General features: G+C 44.9%; 1 protein-coding gene across 2 annotated transcripts; it reads right to left on the bottom strand.

Annotated features, from left to right (window-relative positions):
* Nucleotides 1–471: 471 nt before the first annotated feature.
* Nucleotides 472–22,232, bottom strand: gon4l (gon-4-like (C. elegans)). 2 transcript variants are annotated; one of them, XM_037074071.1, is made up of 30 exons: nt 22,082–22,232; nt 19,857–20,028; nt 19,468–19,610; nt 19,288–19,362; nt 19,121–19,171; nt 14,403–14,444; nt 14,164–14,265; nt 13,492–13,593; nt 13,221–13,367; nt 12,884–13,127; nt 12,447–12,548; nt 12,312–12,352; nt 11,928–12,028; nt 11,307–11,553; nt 10,680–10,766; nt 10,415–10,601; nt 8,250–8,391; nt 7,816–7,966; nt 7,617–7,733; nt 6,421–7,482; nt 5,860–6,103; nt 5,621–5,778; nt 3,490–3,687; nt 3,246–3,389; nt 2,723–3,031; nt 2,537–2,635; nt 2,334–2,460; nt 1,599–2,256; nt 1,277–1,379; nt 472–1,193 (listed from the first exon to the last, which is right to left on the bottom strand). In XM_037074071.1, the coding sequence occupies exons 1-30, from the start codon at nt 22,109–22,111 to the stop codon at nt 1,077–1,079; spliced, it is 5,502 nt and encodes a 1,833-aa protein (XP_036929966.1). In that variant the 5' UTR covers nt 22,112–22,232; the 3' UTR covers nt 472–1,076. The 2 variants fall into 2 exon arrangements, with proteins under 2 accessions (XP_036929966.1, XP_036929967.1); XM_037074072.1 differs by lacking the exons at nt 14,164–14,265; nt 14,403–14,444; nt 19,121–19,171; ... (2 more) ...; nt 19,857–20,028; nt 22,082–22,232 and adding an exon at nt 13,822–13,844.
* Nucleotides 22,233–23,771: the final 1,539 nt, after the last annotated feature.

Here is a 23,771-nt window from a genome sequence, read left to right as displayed (position 1 = left end):
TGTCTTTAGTTTCTCTCATCTTTTCTTCTTTAAACGTGTTTTAAACCTTTTTCACTGTTTCACGTGTTCACTGTCAGCTGGTTCAGGAGTCGTGTTCAGCTTTTACTGGTAAAACACAACGTTTTCGAATGTTTGTAGACCTAAGTGTGTTAAAGGCAAAGAGAATAATAGCCCTCTCATGGAAAAACACCAGAAGTCCAATGTAAGCAGGTGGTTGTCTGAGCCATCTAGTCTCCCCTTGGAGAAAATTACATATACAATAAAACATCAACAACATAATTTTCACCAGATCTTGGACCCCTTCATTTGCTATGTATTGAGAACAGACTTGTCACATGTAATGGAAGAGGCTGGGGACATTGCAGTACCTAACATTGCAGAAATATTTGTTTTATTTTTTTTTTTTATATATATAAAATGAACTAGAATGGACTAACTCATTGACTTGATTCCCAACCAAGATTTGGAAGTACTTGAAAGGGTGGGGGGGTTGACATGTTTGTTCAAGACATGTAATTGTATTTCTTTGTTATGTTGTGAAAACAATAAAAAGAATGTTGGTTAAAAAAACCAACACGTTTCCTGTGATGCTGCTTCATAATAAAAGCCTTTAAATCATGAAATTATGAATAACAAGTGAGCTTATAATGTGGAGGAGTCGTAGGAAATAAATCGTATTTGTAACTGAAGTAACTGAACCACTTGTTAGCGGTGATCCTTCAATACCGCCCAGATCGGGACAACAGTGCCATTGTTTTGAGACTCACCCTCAAGCAGGCAGATCAGGTGTGAACGCCAACGACATGGAATAATGGCAAAAGAGTAAAACAGATTTGAATGAAGAAACATTTTATCGTTAAAAAAAAAAAAACAAGAAAAAACTAAATTTTTTACAAAAACATCAACTGATCTTAATTTTCATATTTACATTTTTTTCATTTACAAGAAACACATCTAACATTTACTGCATTCTTTCACAATAAAAATCACATAATATTACTCAAACTTGTTGCTGTAGATGAATCAACAGCTCTTCTGATTCAACGTCATGCTATAGCTCCTCTGACCACGTAATATCAGTCTTCTTCCTCATTGGCTGCCTGGGTCTCGGTAGGCGGAGCCTCATCCTCAGAGCTGGTCTGACGAGCCGCTGTCCGAAACAAACGCATCAAATCTCGAAACCGGCGAGATACCTGAAGATACAAGGAAAAGTTACTGACACAGAGCAATGAATTGGCCAATCACAGCCCCAACAGTAGTTGGAACAGCCAGTCACCTCACTGGGAGTTTTGTTGCCGAGCAGAGTAGAGATGGCCTGGAATGTGCTCTGATTGGCTCCTTCCTGCTGACAGGTCGTCAAAATTACTCTATCTGCTTCTCTGAAAAAACAAAACAAAACAAAAAACAGCAACAACCACAACAACAAATAAAACAACAAACAAACAACAGCAACCACAACATCATCGACAAACAAAACATATCAACACACACAACAACACATAAAACAACAAACATGTCAGAAGCAGCAAACACAACAACAAGGATAATCACAGAGTCAATACTCCTGCTGCTTTCTAAAGAGGAGGTCAGAGGTGTACCTGGTCCACAGGATCACTTTCTCTCCGCTTGCTGTCAGAGAAATGTTCTTGGCACAGACGGGGAGGTCAGGAGGAGGACTGGGCCGTGGAGGAGCAGAGTTGGAGGAGGTGCAGATGGACGGAGAGCTGGTGGAAGAGGAGTAGGAAGTGATGGAAGAGGAGAAGATAGTGGGAGAGGTAAAGGAGGAGGTGATAGTTGTGGTAGAGACAGAGGGAGAGGAGGAGGTAACTGAGTTTGAAGTGAAGGTGGAGGTGGGAATACAGCAGGTGGAGACAGAGGAGGAGACAAAGGGAGAGGAGGCAACAGAGGAAGTAACTGAGGTTGAAGAGAGGATGGAGGAGGTGATGGGGGAGATGGACGAGGTGGAAACAGAGGACGAGAGAGGGGGAGAGGAGGTGACGGAGTAGGTAACAGAGGTTGAGGTGGAGACAGAGGTGTGGGAGATCATGGAAGAGTTGGAGAGGTTTGACGAGGAGCTGGAGGAGGTGATGGGGAGCTGCAGCACCTCCTCTCTTCGGCTCCTCTTTATCAACAAGCTCTGCTCCTTCTCACTGTTCTTCTCCTCCTCATCTTCATCATTCTCTTCTTCATCCAGCTCCTCCTCCTCCTTTTCATCTGTCAGAGGGAACGACCCTTCCCATGATGCACCTCTCTGATCTGTGAGAGGAAACAACAGTTACACAGCCCACCTGTGTATTTACTGAGAGCAACTGACAGGTGATCCTAATACAAACCTGGCTGTGGACTGTCATTGTCCCCCTTCAGGTCCAGGTCTTTGTCACCTGGTTCATCGTGAGCGGAGTTTAACTGGGAGTACATAGGGTCCAGTCTCTTCATGGCTCTGGACACGCCCCCTGAGGTCTGAAGGAAAGATCAACAGGTGAGTCAAGTGTGTTTCTACCTGTCACTCTTTCACACCTGATAAAACATGACAGACCTTGTTGCCGTGGCAGCGAGGGCATCCTTTCCTCCTGAGTCTGCGAATCTTTGCATCACGACAGAGGCAGGGCCAGTCTTTATCTGACCAATCACAGTCCTGGAAACACATCACAGTCAGTCAGCAGTCTGAGAAGAAGTCCATGAGTGAAAGCAGACTAAAGGTTCCCTCCCTGTGTTTTCAGACCTTGTAGATTCTGTGAGCATCCATCTTTCTCCTTTGGCGCCGGCTTGTCATTGGCTGGATTTTATGCCCCTCCTCTTCCTCTTCAAGCTCTGGGAGTGTCACTTCTTCAAACCCACTGGTGGCCCCGCCTCCAGACACCTGGCCAACGCCGTCACCGCCATCTGACCCACCCGCTGCGTCTTCTGGCCAATGAGCTTCTTCAAACTGTCCAGGGCGGGCCACAGGTGGGCGAAGTTCTTCAAAAAACACCCAGAATTCAGCTTGTAGATGGGCGTGGCCTTTCAGCAGCGTCGCCATTTGAGCTTTTAGCTGAAACACATGAATCAGCTGATTTTACCTCAACATAGTGAACTTGGATTCAATACGTGATCAATAACTTGAACAAACCTCTAATCTCACATTTCCACTTCCAAGTAGATTTGTGTTGGTTATTGTTTATGGACACTAAAGTGGCCCCGCCCCCGCTGTAGTTAGTGATACTGGCTGAATTGGTCTGTGTACAGGTGACAGTAATCACAGGTACCTCGTGGATGCTGGCTGGACTCAGGTCCGGACCGGTCTGCAGAGCCTTGATGATCTTCTGATAATGTGATGGATTATCTCCAAAACTGATCTCCAACTGTCGCAGGAAGCGACGGCTGCGTTCAAACGCCTGCTGCTCCTCAAACTGTCGGGACAGGGTGACAAATAAAGAACTGTTCACTGACCTCAAAGGTGAGTGAGTCTGTGAAACACCTGTGATCCTGCAGTGATTCTGTTCTGCTCACCAGTCCACACTGAAGCGCCTGCTCAGGATGAAGGAATGCGGCAAAGTCTCGAAGGAGGTCTGTTCGGTCTCCAAGGATGCAGCGCAGCTTCCTGAACAACAGAATCACTTCCTGTCCGTCTCCTGCCTGCTCAAACTCATTCAGCAGAGACACGAAGTCTTCTACCTGCCCAGGTGTGTCCTGTAGTGCTTCGCGCACCTGCAGACACACAGCAACAGTTAACTACAGATACCTGCATCAACATGACCTCACCTGCTCTCTGATGCTGCTGCCATAACTGGACGCCTGGAGATGCCTGGAGACACCTAGAAATCTAAATCTTTGAAGAGGAGACTCATCTGATAGATTGAATCAATCATTTTGTAATTGCTGCTGATTAAAAGCAACAGATGAGAAACACTCAGCTCTGTGACTTTGTGTACAGCAGGAGTGCCAAAAACATTGATCGCAATCGACTGGTAGATCGCATGACATTCCTTTTTTTTTCTTTTCTTTTCTTTTTTGATTAAGCGACAGGAAAATTTATGAATGAATCAGGCATGAAAACGGGTCAGGGTTGAAAAAGGTGAGAAGAATTTGACCCCTCTCAGAGGATCCATGCTCCCTAGAAGAAAGTTTTGAATATTTCATATTTAAAAGCATCAATCTGATGCATTTTGAGAGAAAAATCAAGCAAATTACAAGACAGTATGAATGTATAATAAACATGGTCACATTATGCTATACAATAAATGAGACTGACAACTTGTCTCATGAAATGCACAACAGCACAACTTTAACAGGCCAACTTCCCCAGAATGAGAAAAGCAAACCCTTAAAGAGTGTGTTGTGACAAGATGAATATGGGTTTTGAAGAAGTTTCTGTCTCTCTTCTTGGAAGAAAGGTGCTGGCTACAGTGTGTTGATGCTATGACCTGCACCTTCTTCCTGTGCACTTCTGTTTGACAGTGTGCCTGCAGTGCATGGCTGCGCTTGTTTGCATAGTTATTAGCAGTTTTTAAAGTGGACAGCAAGCCGCCAATTTGGCCGTCCTTTTTGCAGCTAGGTCCGTGGATTTAGACAGAGGGCGGGGTATTTGAGGGTTTGTTTTGGTGCACAAATTAGCCGCCTCGGTAGACTTTTTTCCACCTCCATTGCTAACGTTATCTAAATCTGAGCTGTCGACGTGCCGGCCACTGCGTGAGGTGGGCGGAGGTGTCAATGACCTGCACTGTTGTGCGACTCACAGCCGGAGAGTTTTAAAACCAGGAAACAGCTGATCACAGCAGTCAGCCCCCCCCCCAAGAACCCAGTTGTAAACGCCAATGGGGTGCAATGTAGAGCTCTTATTTTGAACAGACAGAGAATCCAACGTGCTTACTGATCTTCCTGAACATCTTCCTGGTAATTGAAAATGAGTTGCTCCCCCAGGCACACACATGTTAGCAGTTCATTCTCTGGTATACCTCCATGTCCTGTCCATACCCCCCACCCCCAAAAATATTTTCTCATCGGATCTACATGATTCACGTAGGTCACCTATTTTGGTTTCAAAATGTCAAATTTTGCTGAAAGGTGAGTGATTTTCATGCCTGAGGAATGAACAAATCTCCAAAAGGCTAAGTCGAGTCTATGCCACCTGATTAACGTACAGGATGGCCAGTCTGAGATCTCGTCTTACGGGTCACCATGCATGTGCAAACATGCTAGCTACTGCAAAACACAAGCGAGCTAAGTGAGCTGGTTATCAGCTTCAACTGATATCAACAAAAGAAGGAATATAAAAATGAGTGGGGCAGCTGGACCAAGTAAAAACCCAGAACACACCACTTCCATGCAGAATGGGAGGAACTTTTTAAAAGTTTAATGTTGATTTTGCTGTTTTTTTAAGGTTTGGATTTGGATCTTAATATATAATAAACCTATTCAAACATATATCTTGGTGAAATTATTTCAATTTATCAGTGTTTTTTCAACATTTTGAAGACATTTTAAAAATACCTTGGAATACCGTTAACCGTGATAATTTTGGTCACACCACGGTGTGAAATTTTCATACAGTTACATCCTAATTTGCAGGTAGATCATTTTGACCTGTTCATTTTAAAAGTAGCACCCTGCTGTACAGGAACGCCATGTTTTGTCGTCTCACCCTGTTCAGGTAACTCTGGGCGAAGGCCACGTCTTTGCTCTCTCTGTGCGGGTCGTTGTCCACAAGTTTCTCATCGTACAACAATAAGAGTTTATCAGTGTCTTTACTATGACGCTCCTGACGGCTCCTCTTCAGACCGCGAAGAGGTCGGCTTCGACCTGCAGAGACAGAGAGGACGGACTGTTAACACACCCTGTGGGCTCGTTAATGCAGAGACGAAGACAAGAACCAGGGCTGACCTCGTCCTCGACCAGGACACCTCCCTCCTCCTCTGGGTGTCCCCTCTTCTGATGGCATCTCCTCATCTCTTCCCTCCTTACTGCTCCTCCCCTCTCCTGACTCCTCCCCTTTAGTGCCCTCCTCTTCCTCCTCCTCTTCCTCTTCCTGAGAGCCAGGGGAGGTCGGAGAGTGATCCTCCTCCGAGTCTCCGTCTGCACAGAGCCGGCGCTCTGCAGCCAGCCAGGTCAGCTGCTTCATGGTCTCCTGAAACAGATCACGGAGAGTCTGAAGGCTTCAGTGACGAGTCAGCGTCTTCTTCTGCTTTTACTTTCTAATTTAAAAAACAGCTTTCCATTACAGCACTTTAGATCAGAACGGTTCAACTGTTTTGTTGTTGTTTCCACTCAGTAAAAGTAACATGTTGTCTTACTCTCAGCTGTTACACTATCTCCTCTTCATCACATCTGCCAGCCCGGTTCTACTCAGTTTGACCCGGCACTAACACTGGGCCACCTGCTTGAAGGTGTGTCTTAAACCAATGGTGTGCTTGCAGAACAAAGACCTGCTGCACTGATGTTTACCTGTAACTCTGGAACGGACAGCACCGACTCCTCTGACGCTGATGACATCACTTCCTCCTCGTCTTCATCCTGTGTAAGGTCATCAAAGTCCTCCTCCTCCTCCTCCTCCTCGCCCTGTCGGTCCTGATCTTCATCCTTATCCTTCTCTCCCTCCTCCTCGCCCTCTCCTCCACCGTCCTCCCTCTGTCCCTCCTCCTCCCCCTCTCCTCCACCGTCCTCTCCCTCCCCTCCCTCCTCCCCCTCTCCTGCCCCACCTGATTCCTCATTTCCACGTCCTCCTTCTCTCTCCACTTCATCCTCTCCAGCAGTGTTTTCTCCTCCATTCAAACTGACCACACCCTGAACAGTCCAGCCCTCCTCCTCCTCCTCCACCACCATCTCCCCCTCTTCCTCCTCTCCTGCACAGGATGACAGAGTGCTGAGTGTTGAGGGGGAAGCAGAACTCTCCCCCTCCTCCTCCTCCCCCTGTCTCTTCTCCTTTGTAGGGGGGTGTGGCCTTGTGGACACCTGCTCATCCTGCCCTTCTCCTCTCAGTCGATGGATGTATTGCCCTCGAGCATGCTGGAAGCTGATGGCTGGTGGAACTATGGGAGCTGGTGGTGTCCACATCATCTGTAGGAGGAAGTAACCCGGCTTCACAGCCGCTGCTGTGCAAAGCAATCTGTTTGTTGTAGGGTTGATCAGGGCGGGCAGGGAACTCTCCTGCTGCATGGAAACGCTCTGCAGCGTTCTCTGGCCGATAGGAAGGCAGGACTGAATGATGTCAGCACATACGGGGTGGGTAAGGACTGAACTACTGACACCTGGAGGTGGAAGTGACAGGTCTGCCTGTCTATCCACCTGTCTGTCTGCCTGTCTGTCTGTCTGTCTGCCTGCTGGGGCTTTGGCGAGTGGTGGCAGAGATGCATTATGGGCCAAGGTAAAGAGGCGTCTGTGGCGGGGATGCGGGGGATGGGACTTATTGAGCCAGTGAGGGTGGAGCCTAAGAGTGCAGCCAGGGGGGAGGGAGGGGGGGTAAGAGGTGGAGGTGAGTCGGGTCTTTTGGATGATCAGCTGACTGTTCTGTAGGCGAGAACATTAGAGAACCATCAGGTGACAAGGCTGTGACATCACTGAACATAACAAGTATGAACATAACATCACGTTCGTGTCCTCAGCAGCGGGTGTTTGTGTCAGAGGCTGTTTGTCTGTGAGACCTTGAGCCAGTTTGGCCTGTTGGCGGTGTTCCGGTCCACTGGGGGGCGCTGGTCTCCCGGCGGGATTCTGCTGCATGCGAGTGGCAGCGTGGGGACAACACGCCGTGTCAGAAATGTCTGAAGACGTGGTTGGACAGAATTTAGACATGTTTCTGACAGGGACTGGCTGATGATGTGTGTGATGTAACAGTGATGTCACCTTGATGACGTTGTTGTCGGGGGCTCTCGGGCTGCTCATCTCTCTGACGTGTTTCCTGAAGCTCCATCGACTCTTACAGAGCAGGTACGAGCTGATCAGCTGATCCGTCTGGAGCGTCCCCTCGAAGTGCTTCAAAGCCAGAACAATCAGCCTGCACAGGGGCATCATGCGAGATTATAGTGGTCAAACTTTGTCATATTTTCAGATCATGTGGGCTGGACAGTTTATTTTCAAAGGTTACATAACTGATCCAGAAAAAAGAAGTAGATGTTCCCGTTTCATGTTTTAAATTCAGATCCAAATTCCTTCACTGAACAGCAAACGTGAAACGCGTCCTCATGTCCTCACACTCTTACAGCTGTGTGTTGTGTTACTGTCCATGCCATGAACTCCCATGTTTATTGTGTGTTATTTGTGTATTAGTGTGTTTTCACCCGTTCTCTCCTGGAGTGTAGATGCTCCGGTGATGTCGGCTGTGTTCCAGGCTGCAGACAGGAAGTAGTTCTGGGTAAAGGAAAATGGGTCGGGTGGCGAATAGCCACGCAGTGTTGGTGGGCAGCACAGGGAAGGCATGGCCTAAACAGAACCAGAACAAAAACTTCAACCAGAACCAGAAACAGAGGACCTGCTAGAACAGTGTTTCCCACACATAGACTTGGGCGGGCTGCCAAGGTATATTACCCACTACTAGTGCCGGCGATATGGACTAAAAATTTTTTCACACCAAACTTGATTTACGATTTTAATTGGGTTAGGGTTAGGGGTGGGGGTTAGGGTTAGATTTAGATTTAAAGGGTTAGGGTTAAATTTTTTCACACCAAACTTGATTTACGATTTTAATTGATTTTTTTTTCTCCTACAAATGACAAAGAAATTATTTAAAGTATTGATTTTATTTTAATGCTTTCATTGTAAACAGACAGCTTCAAACCCTAACCCTAACCCACTCGAAATACAATGTGTCTCTGATAAAATACTTTAGTAAATTGAATATGTTTGCATGTTTTTATAAAAACATTGGGATGATACAACTTTCATAGCGGACGTCACAAATTGTGGCTCGGTAGCTCCTGGCGTTAAGCACCGGCCTCGAGAAAAACCTACAATTGATGCTGTTGAACGTCGGCTGGAACCGAACAACGGAGGAGGACCAGCTATCTTGGCTGGGGAGAGTAGCGAGGACCTGGCTAAGAAGCAAGCTAATGGGAGCATCCCTGGCTCTCTGGCGGATCCCACCTGTGTCTGCGCTCCAGCTCCCAGGTGACGTGAGCGTCTGTGCCAAGGCAGGGACTGTGGGACTACACCTGTATGCCCGTCTCCTGGAGGGATTTATCGCCCAGCCCCACCTGCTTTTGGTGACCCATTAAAGCATTTTTCACTCTTATTTTTTCAGCATCAGAGATCGGTTAACCCGGTGAAAAAAATCCATCTTCCTTCTGTCTCCAGTCAGTTACACCTTCCTACCTGCCTCATTTAATGTAGCCTACCAGAGACACAGAGAGGAGAAGAGGAGGAGCAGTCAGTGTGCTGCAATATAGTTAAGCAACCCTGTGTAATGTAGACAAACCCCATTCCGGGCATGAAAACGGGTCAGGGGTGAAAAAGGTGAGAAGAATTTGACCCCTCTCAGGGGGTCCATGCTCCACTGGAAGAACATTTTGAATATTTTATATTTAAAAGCATCAATCTGATGCATTTTGAGAGAAAAATCAAGAAAAATTACAAGACAGTATGAATGTATAATAAACATGGTCACATTATGCTATACAATAAATGAGACTGACAACTTGTCTCATGAAATGCACAACAGCACAACTTTAACAGGCCAACTTCCCCAGAATGAGAAAAGCAAACCCTTAAAGAGTGTGTTGTGACAAGATGAATATGGGTTTTGAAGAAGTTTCTGTCTCTCTTCTTGGAAGAAAGGTGCTGGCTACAGTGTATTGATGCTATGACCTGCACCTTCTTCCTGTGCACTTCTGTTTGACAGTGTGCCTGCAGTGCATGGCTGCGCTTGTTTGCATAGTTATTAGCAGTTTTTAAAGTGGACAGCAAGCCGCCAATTTGGCCGTCCTTTTTGCAGCTAGGTCCGTGGATTTAGACAGAGGGCGGTGTATTTGAGGGTCTGTTTCGGTGCGCCAATTTGCCGCCTCGGTAGACTTATTTCCACCTCCATTGTTAACGTTATCTAAATCTGAGCCGTTGACGTGCCGGCCACTGCGTGAGGTGGGCGGAGGGGTCGATGACCTGCACTGTTGTGCGACTCACAGCTGGAGAGTTTTAAAACCAAGAAACAGCTGATCACAGCAGTCAGTCCATCTCTTCACCTGCGGACATCAAGATGAGCAACTGGTATACCTCCATGTCCCGTCCATACCCCTCACCCCCAAAAATATTTTCTCATCGGATCTACACGATAAACGCAGGTCACCTATTTCGGTTTCAAAACAGCGAATTTCACCTAAAGATGAGTGATTTTCATGTCTGCCATCCACAGATAACAGCCATGCTGTGGGAAACACTGAGAGGGATAACAAAAACTTCTGTCTGAATGGACTTTTAACATGTTGACAGAGCAAGAGTTTATTTTCCTCCTTACTATTTGTAGCAGGAGTCATCCTAGGGAGCCAGCGCCTGGAGGCAGGAAGAGCAGGGGGAGCAGGAGGAGGCTCTGCTGTCAACCTCACCTCCTGTAGAAGATCCAGAGCCCCCTGCAGATTACAAACTCTGAAACTGCTGCAGAGAAAAAACTCCTCCTGATGGCGTGCAAAGTGCTGCAGCTCCTCCTGAAGGAAGAAGAGATTGTCAGCATAGATGTTTACACACTGAGCAGGGAGTGTTTGTGCTGTTGTTCACAGACTGACCAGATAGTGTTTGGTGATGCAGGCTTCATGGTTCAAGGTGTTCACGCGGCGACAGAGCAGGTGAACCTGAGTCAGCAGCTGCACATGCTGAAAGACAGAAACACTCTGTTTCAGGTAAACTTCACCTGGAAATCTGAAGTTTGACGTTTTGGTCTGAAAGTTTGACAACTAACAGGAATTTGTTCATGTTGGATACAGGCATGAAAACGTGTCAGGGGTGAAAAAAGTGAGAATGATACAACCCCCCTGGGGGGGCATGCTCCACTGGAAGAAAATTTTGAATATGACAGGTCTGCCTGTCTATCCTGTCTAAACAGCTGATCACAGCAGTCAGTCCATCACTTCACCTGCGGACATCAAGATGAGCAACTGGACAGCCACTGACTGTCTTCGTTGTCCACTTGTTGTTGTAGCGGCAACCTACGAACGGTCACTGCTTTCAAATTCAATCCCCCCGCTAAGAACCCAGTTCTAAACTCGGTTCTACACGATTCACATAGGTCACCTACTTTGGTTTCAAGATGTGAATTTTGCCGAAATGCGAGTGATTTTCATGCCTGTGGATATGAAGAAGATCTGATCACTGATGAAGGGAAGGTGATGTCAGACTGAGGGACAACACAGTACCTGCTGTATCTGCTGCTGCAGCTGCAGTTTTTGATTGTAGTCCAGGTGGAGGGTGGGGCAGACCCGTCCTGGCACTACAAAGATGGATGTGAGACTGTTGGGTTGTGGGCCTGGTGTATCCTTCAGGGTTGTGTTGTCACAGTGGTTAGTTGTGTCCTGCAGAGCTCTCCTCTGCTGCAGAGCTTCATACTGTTTTCTAACTGTTCGTCGTCGCTCTGTTAGCATGCTGGCTAACGGTGCCTCAAAGCTACAGATGGCAGAAAAGGGACAAAACTGCTGTAACACACAAAGTCTTCATGAAGTTCCCTCTCCACCAATCAGAACAACAGTAACAGTGATTTCACACACAGGCTCTGCCTCCATCAGAGGACTGAATACTAATGGTATCATAAAGCTGTTGTTTGAACAGGTTTCAGAAATGGGACATTTTGTGAAATGTGAAAAGGAATTGGGTGGGGCCTAAAATGATGTGTCGTCCTCTCAGTGGTTTTCTTCTTCATATGTTCTGTATGAAGAAGCAGCAGCAGAGGCCATTTCTCTTCCTCCCAACCCAAACAGTCACAGCACTTCTCTGCTGCACCGTCCCAACAGGAGGACCAACATCAAACTGTGTGGCGTTACCATAAAGCCTGCGGGACATTGAATTTAGGCCCAATCTGTGTCTGAGCCTCCTCCTCCTCCTCTTCCTCCTGTTCCTCCTCCTGCTGCTCCTCGTCCTGGAGCTGGTCAGTGAATAGAGGACAGCATCAGTCCTGGAGCCACGAGGGTTGTCGCAACACATCATTAAGTTCTGAATCAACTAAAATCAACTACAACTTGAACTTGGTGTCCACATTAACAGCTGTGTTCTTTCAATGATGATTTATGTTGATTCTACTGAAACAGTTTGTATTAGGGACAACACACAAAACTGAATGTGCTGCTTTAACAGAAATACAGACACATTATCATGTAAAATCATCAGTCAGTCTCAGCAGAAACAACAGCTGGGAAAAAACAACTCACTGTATCAAAGAGCTCATCCAGCAACTCGTTCACTTCCCTCTCTGAAAAAGAAGAAGAAGAAGAAGATGGACGTGTAAAACTGAGGGGAGGACATGAAGAAGTCCTGGGAAAGCTCTAGTCCAACATGAAACCTACTTGTGATCTGAACAGCCCGGTCTGTCCTGTAGTCCTCCAGGTCTGGTTCATCCAGGTCATCCAGGAAGTTGTACTCCGGATCATCATCATCATCAGCTTCCTCTGAGAAATCAAACACGTTTAGTCAGCTGTCAGAGAGGACAGCACATTGTGGGAAACAAGTTAGTCTGAAGGGACTTTGACTCAACATTCGACCATAATTTCACAATCAATTGTTTTGTTCTGAATCTAATCCAGTGTGTGTCAATGGTTCTGTTGAAGCATTGGGACGAATAAATCCTGACTTTGAGTAACTGTTGAATGAACAGAGGGCGCACAGAGTTTACTGTGCTGTTGTTGGTTACTCTTCACTTCCCAACTCACACGAAGTTGTTTAGCAACAACTTGAAACAGACAAACTGTTTCACAACATGCAGACTTTCATTTTGACCTCTGACCTTCGACGTCAGGGGCCATGAGACCCTGCAGCCACGTAGTCCAGTGACGGTCCCCCTTTCGTTGGGAAGTGCCCTGCTCGTACATGTCAGCGGTGATATCAGGGGCAAGAAGCTCTGCCTCCAGCTGGCCCATAGGAACGTTAACCAGACGAAGTTTTGAGCGTGTGCGGTACGCCAAACAGCTTGAGTCTTCAGCACCTCCATCATCATCATCATCATCATCAACACCTTTTCTTACAATACACTGAAACAGAGGTAGGTAGGTAGGTAGGTAGGTAGGTAGGTAGAGACGGGTGTGCAGATGTGTGGGGAGATGGTGGGTGGGTGGGACAGCTACCTGGTTAAAGGTGTAGGCAGAGCTGCCATCCAGTTCCTCTTCCACAGCATTGAGTCTCTCCAGGAAGGAAGACTCGGGAGCAGTTTGGAGGTGCTGAGGAGCGCAGCTTGAGGTCATCACCTCTTCCTCTAGGTATGATAGAGAGCCCTAAAAAACAGGTGAGATGGTATGTCAAAGGGTCAGAGGTCAGAGTACCTGTCAGAGGTCAGAGTACCTATCAGAGGTCAGTGTACCTGTCAGAGGTTGAAGTACCTGTCACAGGTTGACGTACCTGTTGGGCTTTATTAGTTCTCTGGTTTGCCGAAAGTTCAGGCTGAGAACCCTGATGCATTCTGGGAGGTGAAGCGAAGCTGTCTGCATCACTGAGGAAGGTCTGCGAACACACACACACACACACACACACACACACACACACACACACACACACACACACACACACACACACACACACGGCTAGAGTGTGTCCTGCAGCATTTCCATGGTAACAGGTTAGGTTAGGGTTAGAGAGACAGACAGGCAGTTCTGAGTGCTGTTAGCTTTAGAATCAATAAAAACACCTGTGCAGACAGGTGAGGAGGAGCCTATCAGCCAATGTTCTGACCTGCCCTGAGTAGCTAACATCTTCTTCGCTGACCAGATACTGGTCCTCCAGGAGTCCCAGTCCATCCTTCAGCGATCAATGCTTACACAGTGTGTAGGTGGGCTTTAGTGTCTGAGGTGATGTTGAGAACCAGTACCTGGGCCAGGAGCAGAGTCCCCACCTGATACCCCTGACTCTGACCCACAACAGGAGGAGAATCAGCACCACACAGAACCTGCAGCATGATTCCGTTTAGGCTCGAATGATCTTTTCATTGATCCATCTTCACTGTTTACTGATCAAACTGATCGATTATCAGCTCACCAATACAAAGACAATATATCAAAGGTCAAACAAACAAACCTCCTCAGCCGTGTCCTCCTCCTCCTCTTCCTCATCAGGACAATACTCTTCATCAGAAGAGTCTTCATCTTCCTCAAGATCAATATCAACGAACTGAGGAGGCTGCCGGAGAGACAGGCAGAGAGACAGACAGGCAGGAAGAGAGACGGAGAGTCAAGGTCAAGTTTATTTCTAAACAGGGGACACAAAACAACAGTATGTGGAGGCAAGATGCCATCAGACTGATTTAGATAGTTTACCTTCACTGTTGTGTTCACTGCTGAAACACTCCAGTTGAGTGGCTGTAAGCATATAGACAGACAGGAAGAGAGACGGATTAAACAGACAAGTCTGACTTCCGGTTCAGCGTCCATGAGGTAGGCAGCAGAAAGACAGAGCTCCTCGATCAGTTGGAAAAACGCTGTATTTTCTCAAAGTGTCTCTAAACAAAGATAGATCAAATTTAAGGAGCGTTTTTAATATGTCCAGAAAAAGCAGGAGATACATTTCAGAAATTGAAAAAACCCGCTTGGACGAGGAAGAGTCAGTCGAAGGTGACACGGATAGCTACCCTGACGCTGAGGAACCACAGGAGGATGCGAATATGGCTAACCTGCAAATGATACTGCAAGAACTACGAGTTTCGGCGTGAAAACGCAGACACCCTCCGTGACATACGAGGTGACATTAAGGCAACTAACAACAGAATTGACGAAGGGAGCTACTGAAGCTACAGGCTAAATTAGAAGACAAGCTAACGGACCAAGAGGGACGAGCAAGACGGGATAATATAAGAATTCATGGCATCGAGGAGGGGTCGGAGAATGACTCAGCATCTATGTTAATATTTGTGGAGAACATGCTGAAGGAAAAGCTGGAGCTGCCTCCCGATGCCGAACTCCCCCCCCCCGAGGTCCATAGTGGTGAAATTCTGCAGCAGGTATGGCGCAAAAGGGGGTTTCTGTCCAAAGAAAAGAAAGTTTATGTGGATCATGACTATGCTCCAGAGACCCTGAGGAAGCGCCGGGAATATGCTGAAGCTAAAAGAGTGTTGAGGGATAACAAAATACGGTTTCAGACCCCTTTCCCAGCCAGGATGAGAGTGTTTTACAAAGGAGAGTCGTGCATGTACAACTCGGCGCAGGAGGCTACTAAAGATATGGTGAAAAGAGGTCTGCCCGTAGCGATATACAAACCACCCACCAGCTGGATAGACAGAGTTAAGAACTTGATGTGGCATAAAACCCGACCCCCGAGAGGAGAGGAGCAGCAGCCTGAGGCGCAGCGGGATGGCTTTAAGAAGAAACTCGATGTTTTCAGACGGGCACACAACTGAACCAGCTTCACATTATGTGAGACACTTCGGCAAGAGCAAAAGACATTTGGAATATTACGTGTCTGATCGAGGAGGACCTGACCTTCCATGGACATGCAACACTTCACTCACTTGAAGGAGGGCCCTTCACAGAGATGTGGAGGCTTTCCCTCAGAGCCAATAGAAGATCTAGGCTCCATCAGGGTCATGAACAAGACCTCAAAGCAGGAAGTCTGGTGCGAGGTAATGGTGAAAACTACCAAGTTCATATTTTTTTGGGACTGCTCTGTTTGTGTTAGTTATGATGTTTCAGTTTTTTCAGAGTTTGAGTGGAGGGGGGATTGTAAAACAAGGGATTCTACGTGATCTTTAATGGAAAGCTCCAAAGTACCACTTAGACTGGCTTCTTACAATGTGAAAGGCGTTCTTAATCCAGTTAAAAGAAGTAAAATTATAAGCAAAATGAAAAAAGACAAGGTAGACATAATATTCCTTCAAGAGACCCACTTAACTAATTCTGAACATGTTAAACTTAAAAGACAGGGTTTCAATCAGGTATTCTCTGCATCCTATGACAAGGGACACAGAAGAGGGGTGGCAACACTGATATCTACAAGAGTAATTTTTGAAAAGTCATCAGAAATCATAGACAAGGAGGGAAGATATAATATGGTTATGGGTAAATTAGAAGGACTAGAAATTACCCTACTTAATGTTTATGCACCTCCTGGTGCAACATGGGGGTTCTATAGACATGTTTTAGACCTTATGATTACAAAAGCACAGGGAATGGTCATCTGTGGAGGTGACTTTAATTTGAGATTAAACCCAAAGTGGGATGTATCCAGACCAACTCAGTCACAGAATACCACAGTGGGTAAAAAGATGAGAAAGATGATTAAAGAAATTGGTATCTGTGACGTATGGAGAGAGTTCAATCCAACAACTAGGGATTACACTTTTTACTCCACACCCCACAAAACATACTCTAGGATTGACTATTTTTTTATGGACAATAAAGATATCGGTTCTGTAAGGACATGCAAAATTGGAATAATGGACTTATCGGACCATAGCCCAGTTTATCTGGATCTTAATTTAAGAAATAATAAAACTAGAACTACCTGGATACTTAATTCAAATATACTCAAAGGAAAACTGAAGGAAGAAATTAAACACGAAATATTGCTGTACCTGTCTGAGAATGACAATGGGGAAGTATCCCCAGTCATGGTATAGGATGCTGGAAAGGCTGTTTTAAGAGGGAAAATCATTGCAAAATTGGCTTTACAAAAGAAACTCAGGCAGGAAAAATTGCATAATCTAGAAAAGGACTTGAGTAAATTAGAGAGACAACACAAAAAAGATACCCAACTAGATATTACTAAAAAAAATTGTGAAATTAAAAACCAGATAAAAGAAATTTATGAGACAGATATTCAGAAGAAATTAACATTTTTGAAACAGAGGTACTATGAAGCGGGTAGCAAAGCAGCAAAAAACTTAGCATACAAACTAAGAAAACAACAAGCAGAGAGAGCTGTGCATGAAATTAAAGACCCAACAACCAAACAAGTGAAGCATGACTTCCAGGAAATTTGTAGCTGTTTTGAAGAGTATTATAAGAACCTATACTCCCAGACGGTCCATGAAGGGGACAAATCACCTGATTCTATGCTTGCTTCACTCAACCTACCAACAGTTACTGAAGATCAGAATAGAATCTTAACATCTAAGGTGACCATGGTGGAACTACAAAAGGCAATCTCAAGGCTCAAACCAGATAAGTCCCCAGGCTCTGATGGGTTCACCTCAGGCTGGTACAAAACATTTAGTGACTGTTTATCCCCAGTATTATTGAGAACACTCAATTGGGTCCTAGAGAAAGGAGAGATGCCCCCCTCCTGGAAGGAGGCAATTATCACTGTAATTCCAAAAGAAGGAAAAGATAAGACTGATTGTTCCAATTTCCACCCTATTAGTCTTTTGAATCAGGACTACAAAATCTTCACATCAATTTTAGCAAAACGTCTAGAAAACATACTCCCAGATATTATACAGCTAGATCAAACAGGGTTTATCAGACAAAGGCAAACACAGGATAATGTAAGGAGGACATTACACATAATTAATCATATAAATAAATACAACTTGGAAGCTGTCTTGGTGGGGTTGGATGCGGAAAAGGCATTCGACTCAGTCAATTGGTCTTTCCTTTATAAGGCATTAGAAAGATTTCAATTTCGTAAAAATTTTGTGAAGATAATACAAACTTTATATGACAAACCATGTGCTAGAATACGGATTAATGGAGGACTATCAAATTCTTTTAAATTAGAAAGGGGATGTCGACAGGGCTGCCGTATTTCCCCGCTCTTATTTGCTATTTTTATAGAGCCCCTCAGTCAGTGGATAAGACAGAACGAGAAGATAAGGGGGATCAGAGTGGCTCAGTTAGAACACAAAATTGCCCTATTCGCAGACGACATTTTGATATACTTGGGACACCCATCCACTTCCTTTCAAGAACTGCTCTCAGCCCTGCGGGAATATGGACTATTCTCAGGATATAAACTCAACACCCATAAATCTCAAATTTTGACATTTAATTATTCTCCTAGTCAAAAAATTAGAGCGGAATTCGACGTTAACTGGGAATTAAAATTAATTAGGTATCTAGGTGTGAATATACCAAAAGATCTACACATGACTGTATCAAAAAACTATGACCTCCTAATCTCCAAAATTAAATCTGATGTGACTAGATGGGACCTAGTGCCATTCTTAGGGTTAGGACAGAGGGTGGAAGCAATAAAAATTAATGTGCTTCCTAGATTACTCTATCTATTCCAAAATGTACCTGCAGAAATTCAGAAAGAAAGAGAAGTAGTATAACAATACACCCGGAGACATGGGAAAAAATATTTGTACAACAATGGAGAAGTACTTCATCAATCTCTTGGAAAGAATTTGGGTGGAAAAACACAGTTTGATTTTTTAGAGCTCCAGCTCAAATGATCTCTCAAAATACATCATGTTGGAGACTCTGTGGCAACAACAAGGCAACTCATTTCCACGTGTTCTGGGACTGCCCTATAATTTCAAAATATTAGCAAGACACCAAGATTATCATGGAAAAAATCTTGAGAGTAGCGATCCCCCTAGAGTTTGAGACCTTATATTTGGGGATAAGACCAGATGCTGTAAAGGGGTTGGAGAATAAATATATGTATAATATTCTTCTACTTGCTAGTAAGAAAGCAATTACAAGGAGATGGCTGACAAAATGGCTGACAAAATGTTCTTTTCTTTATGCCTTTTCATTTTTGCACAAAATGTGTACTGACATTATAATTAATATGTCTGTAGATTGATACCTTTGTTACTTTACTTATATATCATTATTTAAAAGATCTTAAAGCTGAGGTGTCTTTCTGTCGTGTGGCCTAATTCTTTCCATTATAATGACTTTTAAGTAAAAATGTATATATGCCTTTCTTTTCTTTCTGTTTGTCAGGTATACAAAAGTGCAACATGTATTTTTGTTCTGTTTTTCCTCTCTTGTTCTCTCAAATGAATAGAAAAGTTTAATAACAAAAAAAAAAACAGACAAGTCTGGATCTTCAGGTAATCTATCAGAGGACTGTGGAAGTTTGCACTCACCTGTCCCTGCTGGACGGCCTGCCTCAATCTGGAACGAGTCATCTTTGGCTCCTGGTGAAAAAAAGACGGACAGACAGAGAAACAGACAACCCGTTAAAAACATGTTATAAACAGGTAAAAAAACATGCAAAGGCTCTTCAGACAAGACAAAGTCAACATGGACTCACAAACATGGGCAAGTCCTGAGTGTCTCTGATGGCAGCTTTCATCATGGCCACCACACGCTCGTGGGTAATCACCTCCTGACACGTAAATAAGAACATGTGTTGACACACCAACCTCTTCCTATATAAACTGTATGAAACACACACATTCTGTGTGTGTGTGTGTGTGTGTGAGACGCTCACATGCAGAATGGCGCGCACGTTGCTGGAACTCAGGTTGTGTTGTCTTGACTTTCTGTCCAGGTCGATGTCGAGTCGTCCAAGTTCATCCTCACTGGACTCACTGGTCTCCATGGTGACCACCTTCTCACTCATTATCCCCGCACCTGAGCAGGAGACAGCCAACACATCAGGTGTGAAACACCTGGCTCCACCTCTGTGCAGGTACGCCAATATTAGTTCAGCTGGTAATATATCATTAACCTTCAGACCTTCAGACATGAAAATGGTGCAGACACACTGTCTTTATTGTGTTACCTGTCTGTTCACACCTGGTCTACTAACAAAGAACCTGTCAGGTGAGTTAAACCAAACTTTATATAAAACATGTTCATGTGTTTATTCTGTGTCACCTGAGAAAGGTGTTCTCTCCTCTTCCTGTCTCTCCGCAGAGGGACTTCCTGTGTGAGGTGTGGATGACGACTTCCTGTCCGGTCTGAAGATGATGGTGTTTCCATCCGTCCTCAATGATTTACACTCCAAGGGACAAACGTCTTCTTCAGCTGGACGACGTCTCTCCGTCCACTGGACCACAGAGGAGACAGATGGAGAGTTTACTAAGCCACTTTACTGAAGCTTCACACTGAGTCTGGGTACTCTGGTTGATCTGCCCAGGATCTTATTTGCCAATATTGGTTCTAAATAGTTTGATCGGTGGTCTCTCTAATGGCCAACCAGATTAACATGCGTATCCAGAACGCAGCGTGCCTTGTTTACAATCTACCCAAATTCTCCCATGCGACCCGCCTCCTCCGTGACATCCACTGCCTTCCTGTTCCGACCCGCTTCCTGTTGTGATTAGTGTCTGACTGATAGGGATTTTTTGGCCCGATAACGATAGCCGATATTAGAGGGGGTACAATCACCGATAGCTGATATGCAACCATATATATAGTATAGTTTTTGAGCTGGAATGAAAACAGGCCTTGGATTGTGCATAGATTTTGCACCGATATGATTATACAATAGTACAGTCACAGTGACAGTAGTACAGACAGATGCTTTCATAAACCAATGTCTTTATTCAAGACTCTTAACATTTAACAGACTTTTTTTCAATGACATTTAACATTTGAACTTGTTCAGTCAAGCTGAGAAAAAGTGCAGACTGGCACACAAACAAAAATAAAATAAATAATGTAGCAGAACCTTCAATAAATAAATAAAAATATACAAACAAATCTAAATAAACAACATGTCAGTCAGTGTCTGAGGGACTTCACCAAAATGTGGGCTGAGCCAAAGTCTCTGGCTGAGCTGAGCCAGCGCGCCCCACTGGACAAAATAAATCAGTACACCAGCGCATGCTTTTGTCATTGTCATACTTTTTCTTTTTATCGGCGCAACATTTTACCGATACGATAGAACCCCCGATAGAAACTGGGCCATTCTATCGGGCCCCAAAATATCGGTGGCCGATAATCGGTCCGTCACTAGTCAGGACAGCACAGTCACTCTCTGTCTTCAGCAAAACACTCAAGACTCATTTGTTCAGACTTCACCTGGACCCCACAGAGCATGACTCCCCCCCAAAACCAAAACAGAAATGAACTGTAGGAGGACAGACGGGAGGACAGACGAGAGGACAGATGCTTCTCCACGTAGAACTGTGGTATTATTTTCCTCATAAGCGGCCAAAGACAGTTACAGTTGCTGTTGTTTCATTCTGTAGCATTGCGTTCTGGGACATTTCTGTTTTATTTGTTGAGTGAAGGACCTGTGTAGTTATAAGACTGTAAGACCATCAGATCTACACGCCGCCACTCCACGCCTCGGGTTTATCCATTCACACAGACGCCAGCTCGCCTCTGACTCGACCTCCGGAGGCAAATCAGAGTCGCAGTGAAACGTCCCACTGAGGAGGATGTGGAGCTCATGGCCCTCAAAGGGCCGTGAGGACGGGACCAGTATCTGACTCAGTCTGGTTCATCCCTCACATACAGAGCACCGTGTGATCTCATCATGTGATGACCTGCAGTGAAGAAAGGTTAAAGCAGGAAAATACTAGTTCCATACTTCCATAATACTTCCACCCGCTTCAGTCTCACGTGAAATAATTATCTGTGTTTTTATAATCAAATATATGAAGATCAGACATTAATGATAAGGAGCTGCAGATTATTTCTAGCTCCTCCTCATCAGTCCTTCTCTCCTCACCAGTACTTTTGGATTATCTCATTACTGACTAATTTAACAGTTAATTTGTAACTGTAACGGAGTACATTTGGAGAGCTACCCTCCCACACTGCCGGTGATCGATACAGACATATTCATATTAGAACTATAATATAATGAAGGCAGGCAGGTGACCCTGTTTATAATCATGCTAACTGAGCAGCGGCCATGATGTTTCTGTGTATTGGTGTCATTATAGTTTTAATAACAGCAGCAACGCTTAGCTGACCAGCGGCTAACGTAGCTAAGCTAACACAGCAGCAGCAGTCGGTCCTACTGAGCCTGCGCAGTGGCTGCGTCTGTGTGTGCAGGTTTGTGGCGCGAAGTTGAGCTGAAGATTAACAATAAGGAACCGGAAGCATCAAACACGAGCCTGCATGTGTTCATCATGAAGAAAACTCACCTTCACACTGATGTCAGCACAGTCAGCCATTCGTTACTTCGTCATGTTAGCTCCGTTAGCCTTCGAGAGCTGTTAGCTTCCCCAGCTCTGCTAACTTCTCTCTGGTCAATAACAATAACATTTCCGGTCCGGGTCCATTCAAAATAAATGTCACTGTAAAAAGACAGCATGGCTCCGCCTGCTGGGCCGGATGTTGTATCAGGACTCCTCGGTGATGTGTCAGAAAAGCGGACTCAAACGATCAGAGGGAAACGTAATGATGTCAGTCAATCAATAAATACATTTTATATATACTGATATATTGTTGGGGTTGCCATCTTTAGGGCAGGAACACCTAAACTAAGCATAGTTAATTTCACAGAAGAATAATCACGCACGCTCAGAGAGGCCACTTTATTCTGCTCATGCGCACTAGTACATCTCTCACAGATCATAACGTCAATTTAAGAGCACACCTTAACAGCATCTTGTCTATATCTTAACACTTATATAATTAACATTATGGTTTTAAACTGCTGTTTGTACTGTAACTTTCAGAGGTGCTTATTATTTCTTCTGAACAGGTGAAACATCACACACCTGTGGAACGATCGCACCTGTGGAACATTACACATCACACGCCTATGGAACGATCATAGAATAGAATTGAATAGAATAGAATAGAATAGAATAGAATAGAATAGAATTATTGATCCCAGACTGAGAAATGATTTTGTTATAGCAGCAGTGTGCCTGCAAGAATAAAGGAAAGAAAAATAAAAGAAAAACACACTGTACATAACATAAATAGAAAGCAAGATATATACAATGTATATACACAGTGCAAACTATACTAGTCTGTTGGTGTTGCTGGCTCCGATGCTGCTCCCCCAACAAACCACAGCAAAGAAAAGTACACTGTCCACCACAGACTGATAAAAGATCTTCAACATCTGGCTGCACACATTAAAGGATCTCAGCTTCCTCAGGCAGTATAATCTGCTCATCCCCATCTTGTAAATAGCTTCAGTGTTAGATCTGCAGTCCAGTCTGTGGTTGATGGTAACACCCAGGTACTTATAATCCTCCATCACCTCCACAACCTTTCCAGAATGCACAGTGGTTGGGAAGCAGTCCTCCTCTTCTTCCTAAAATCTATCACCATCTCTCTGGTCTTGCTGATGTTCAGCTACAGGAGATTCTGTCTAGTCCACTTCTCAAAGTTGCCCATCAGTGCTCTGTACTCCTCCTCCTGTCCCTCATTTACATACACCCAACAACAGCCAAGTCGTCGATCACACCTGTGAAACAATCACACCTGTGAAACCATCACACCTTGTGGCACACACATTGGCTGTGGATGGACGGTGCTCGTGTTCCTGCCACCTGTCAAAACTGCCCACCTGTGCTTCTGAACAGTGCATCAGCGATTGATGTCCCCCCCAGGTCCTGCTCTCTATCACCTTAGTTCCACTGGCCACAGTGTTCTACAGACTGACATGTTTAATATCCCGGGTCAGAGCAATAACAGTAAGTTCAATGAGATCTGCTTCAGAGTTCAATTATACCCTCCAGTTTCGTGTTTAGCTCCATCTGACTTAGTTCAGTGTTTTAAATGTAGGAGCTCTTGGTAACAGACTTATTAAAATGATTTGATCAGCTTGTTGTGTTTGAAACATTAATAGCTAGGGATGAACTGTGTCCTCATTTA

The sequence above is a fragment of the Acanthopagrus latus genome, chromosome 17, assembly GCF_904848185.1.
Source record: "Acanthopagrus latus isolate v.2019 chromosome 17, fAcaLat1.1, whole genome shotgun sequence".
Classification (NCBI taxonomy): Eukaryota; Metazoa; Chordata; class Actinopteri; order Spariformes; family Sparidae; genus Acanthopagrus; species Acanthopagrus latus.
The sequence above is the reverse complement of the archived record's forward strand: the minus strand, read 5'-3'. Positions and strand labels throughout refer to the sequence as shown.

Coding starts and splice junctions, on each gene's coding strand:
- gon4l (XM_037074071.1), bottom strand. CDS start 22,111: ATGGCTGACTGTGCTGACATCAGTGTGAAG. Junction 6,104..6,420: donor TGTCCGTTCCAGAGTTACAG/GTAAACATCAGT, acceptor GATCTGTTTCAG/GAGACCATGAAGCAGCTGAC. Junction 3,032..3,245: donor GTCCAGCCAGCATCCACGAG/GTACCTGTGATT, acceptor CATGTGTTTCAG/CTAAAAGCTCAAATGGCGAC.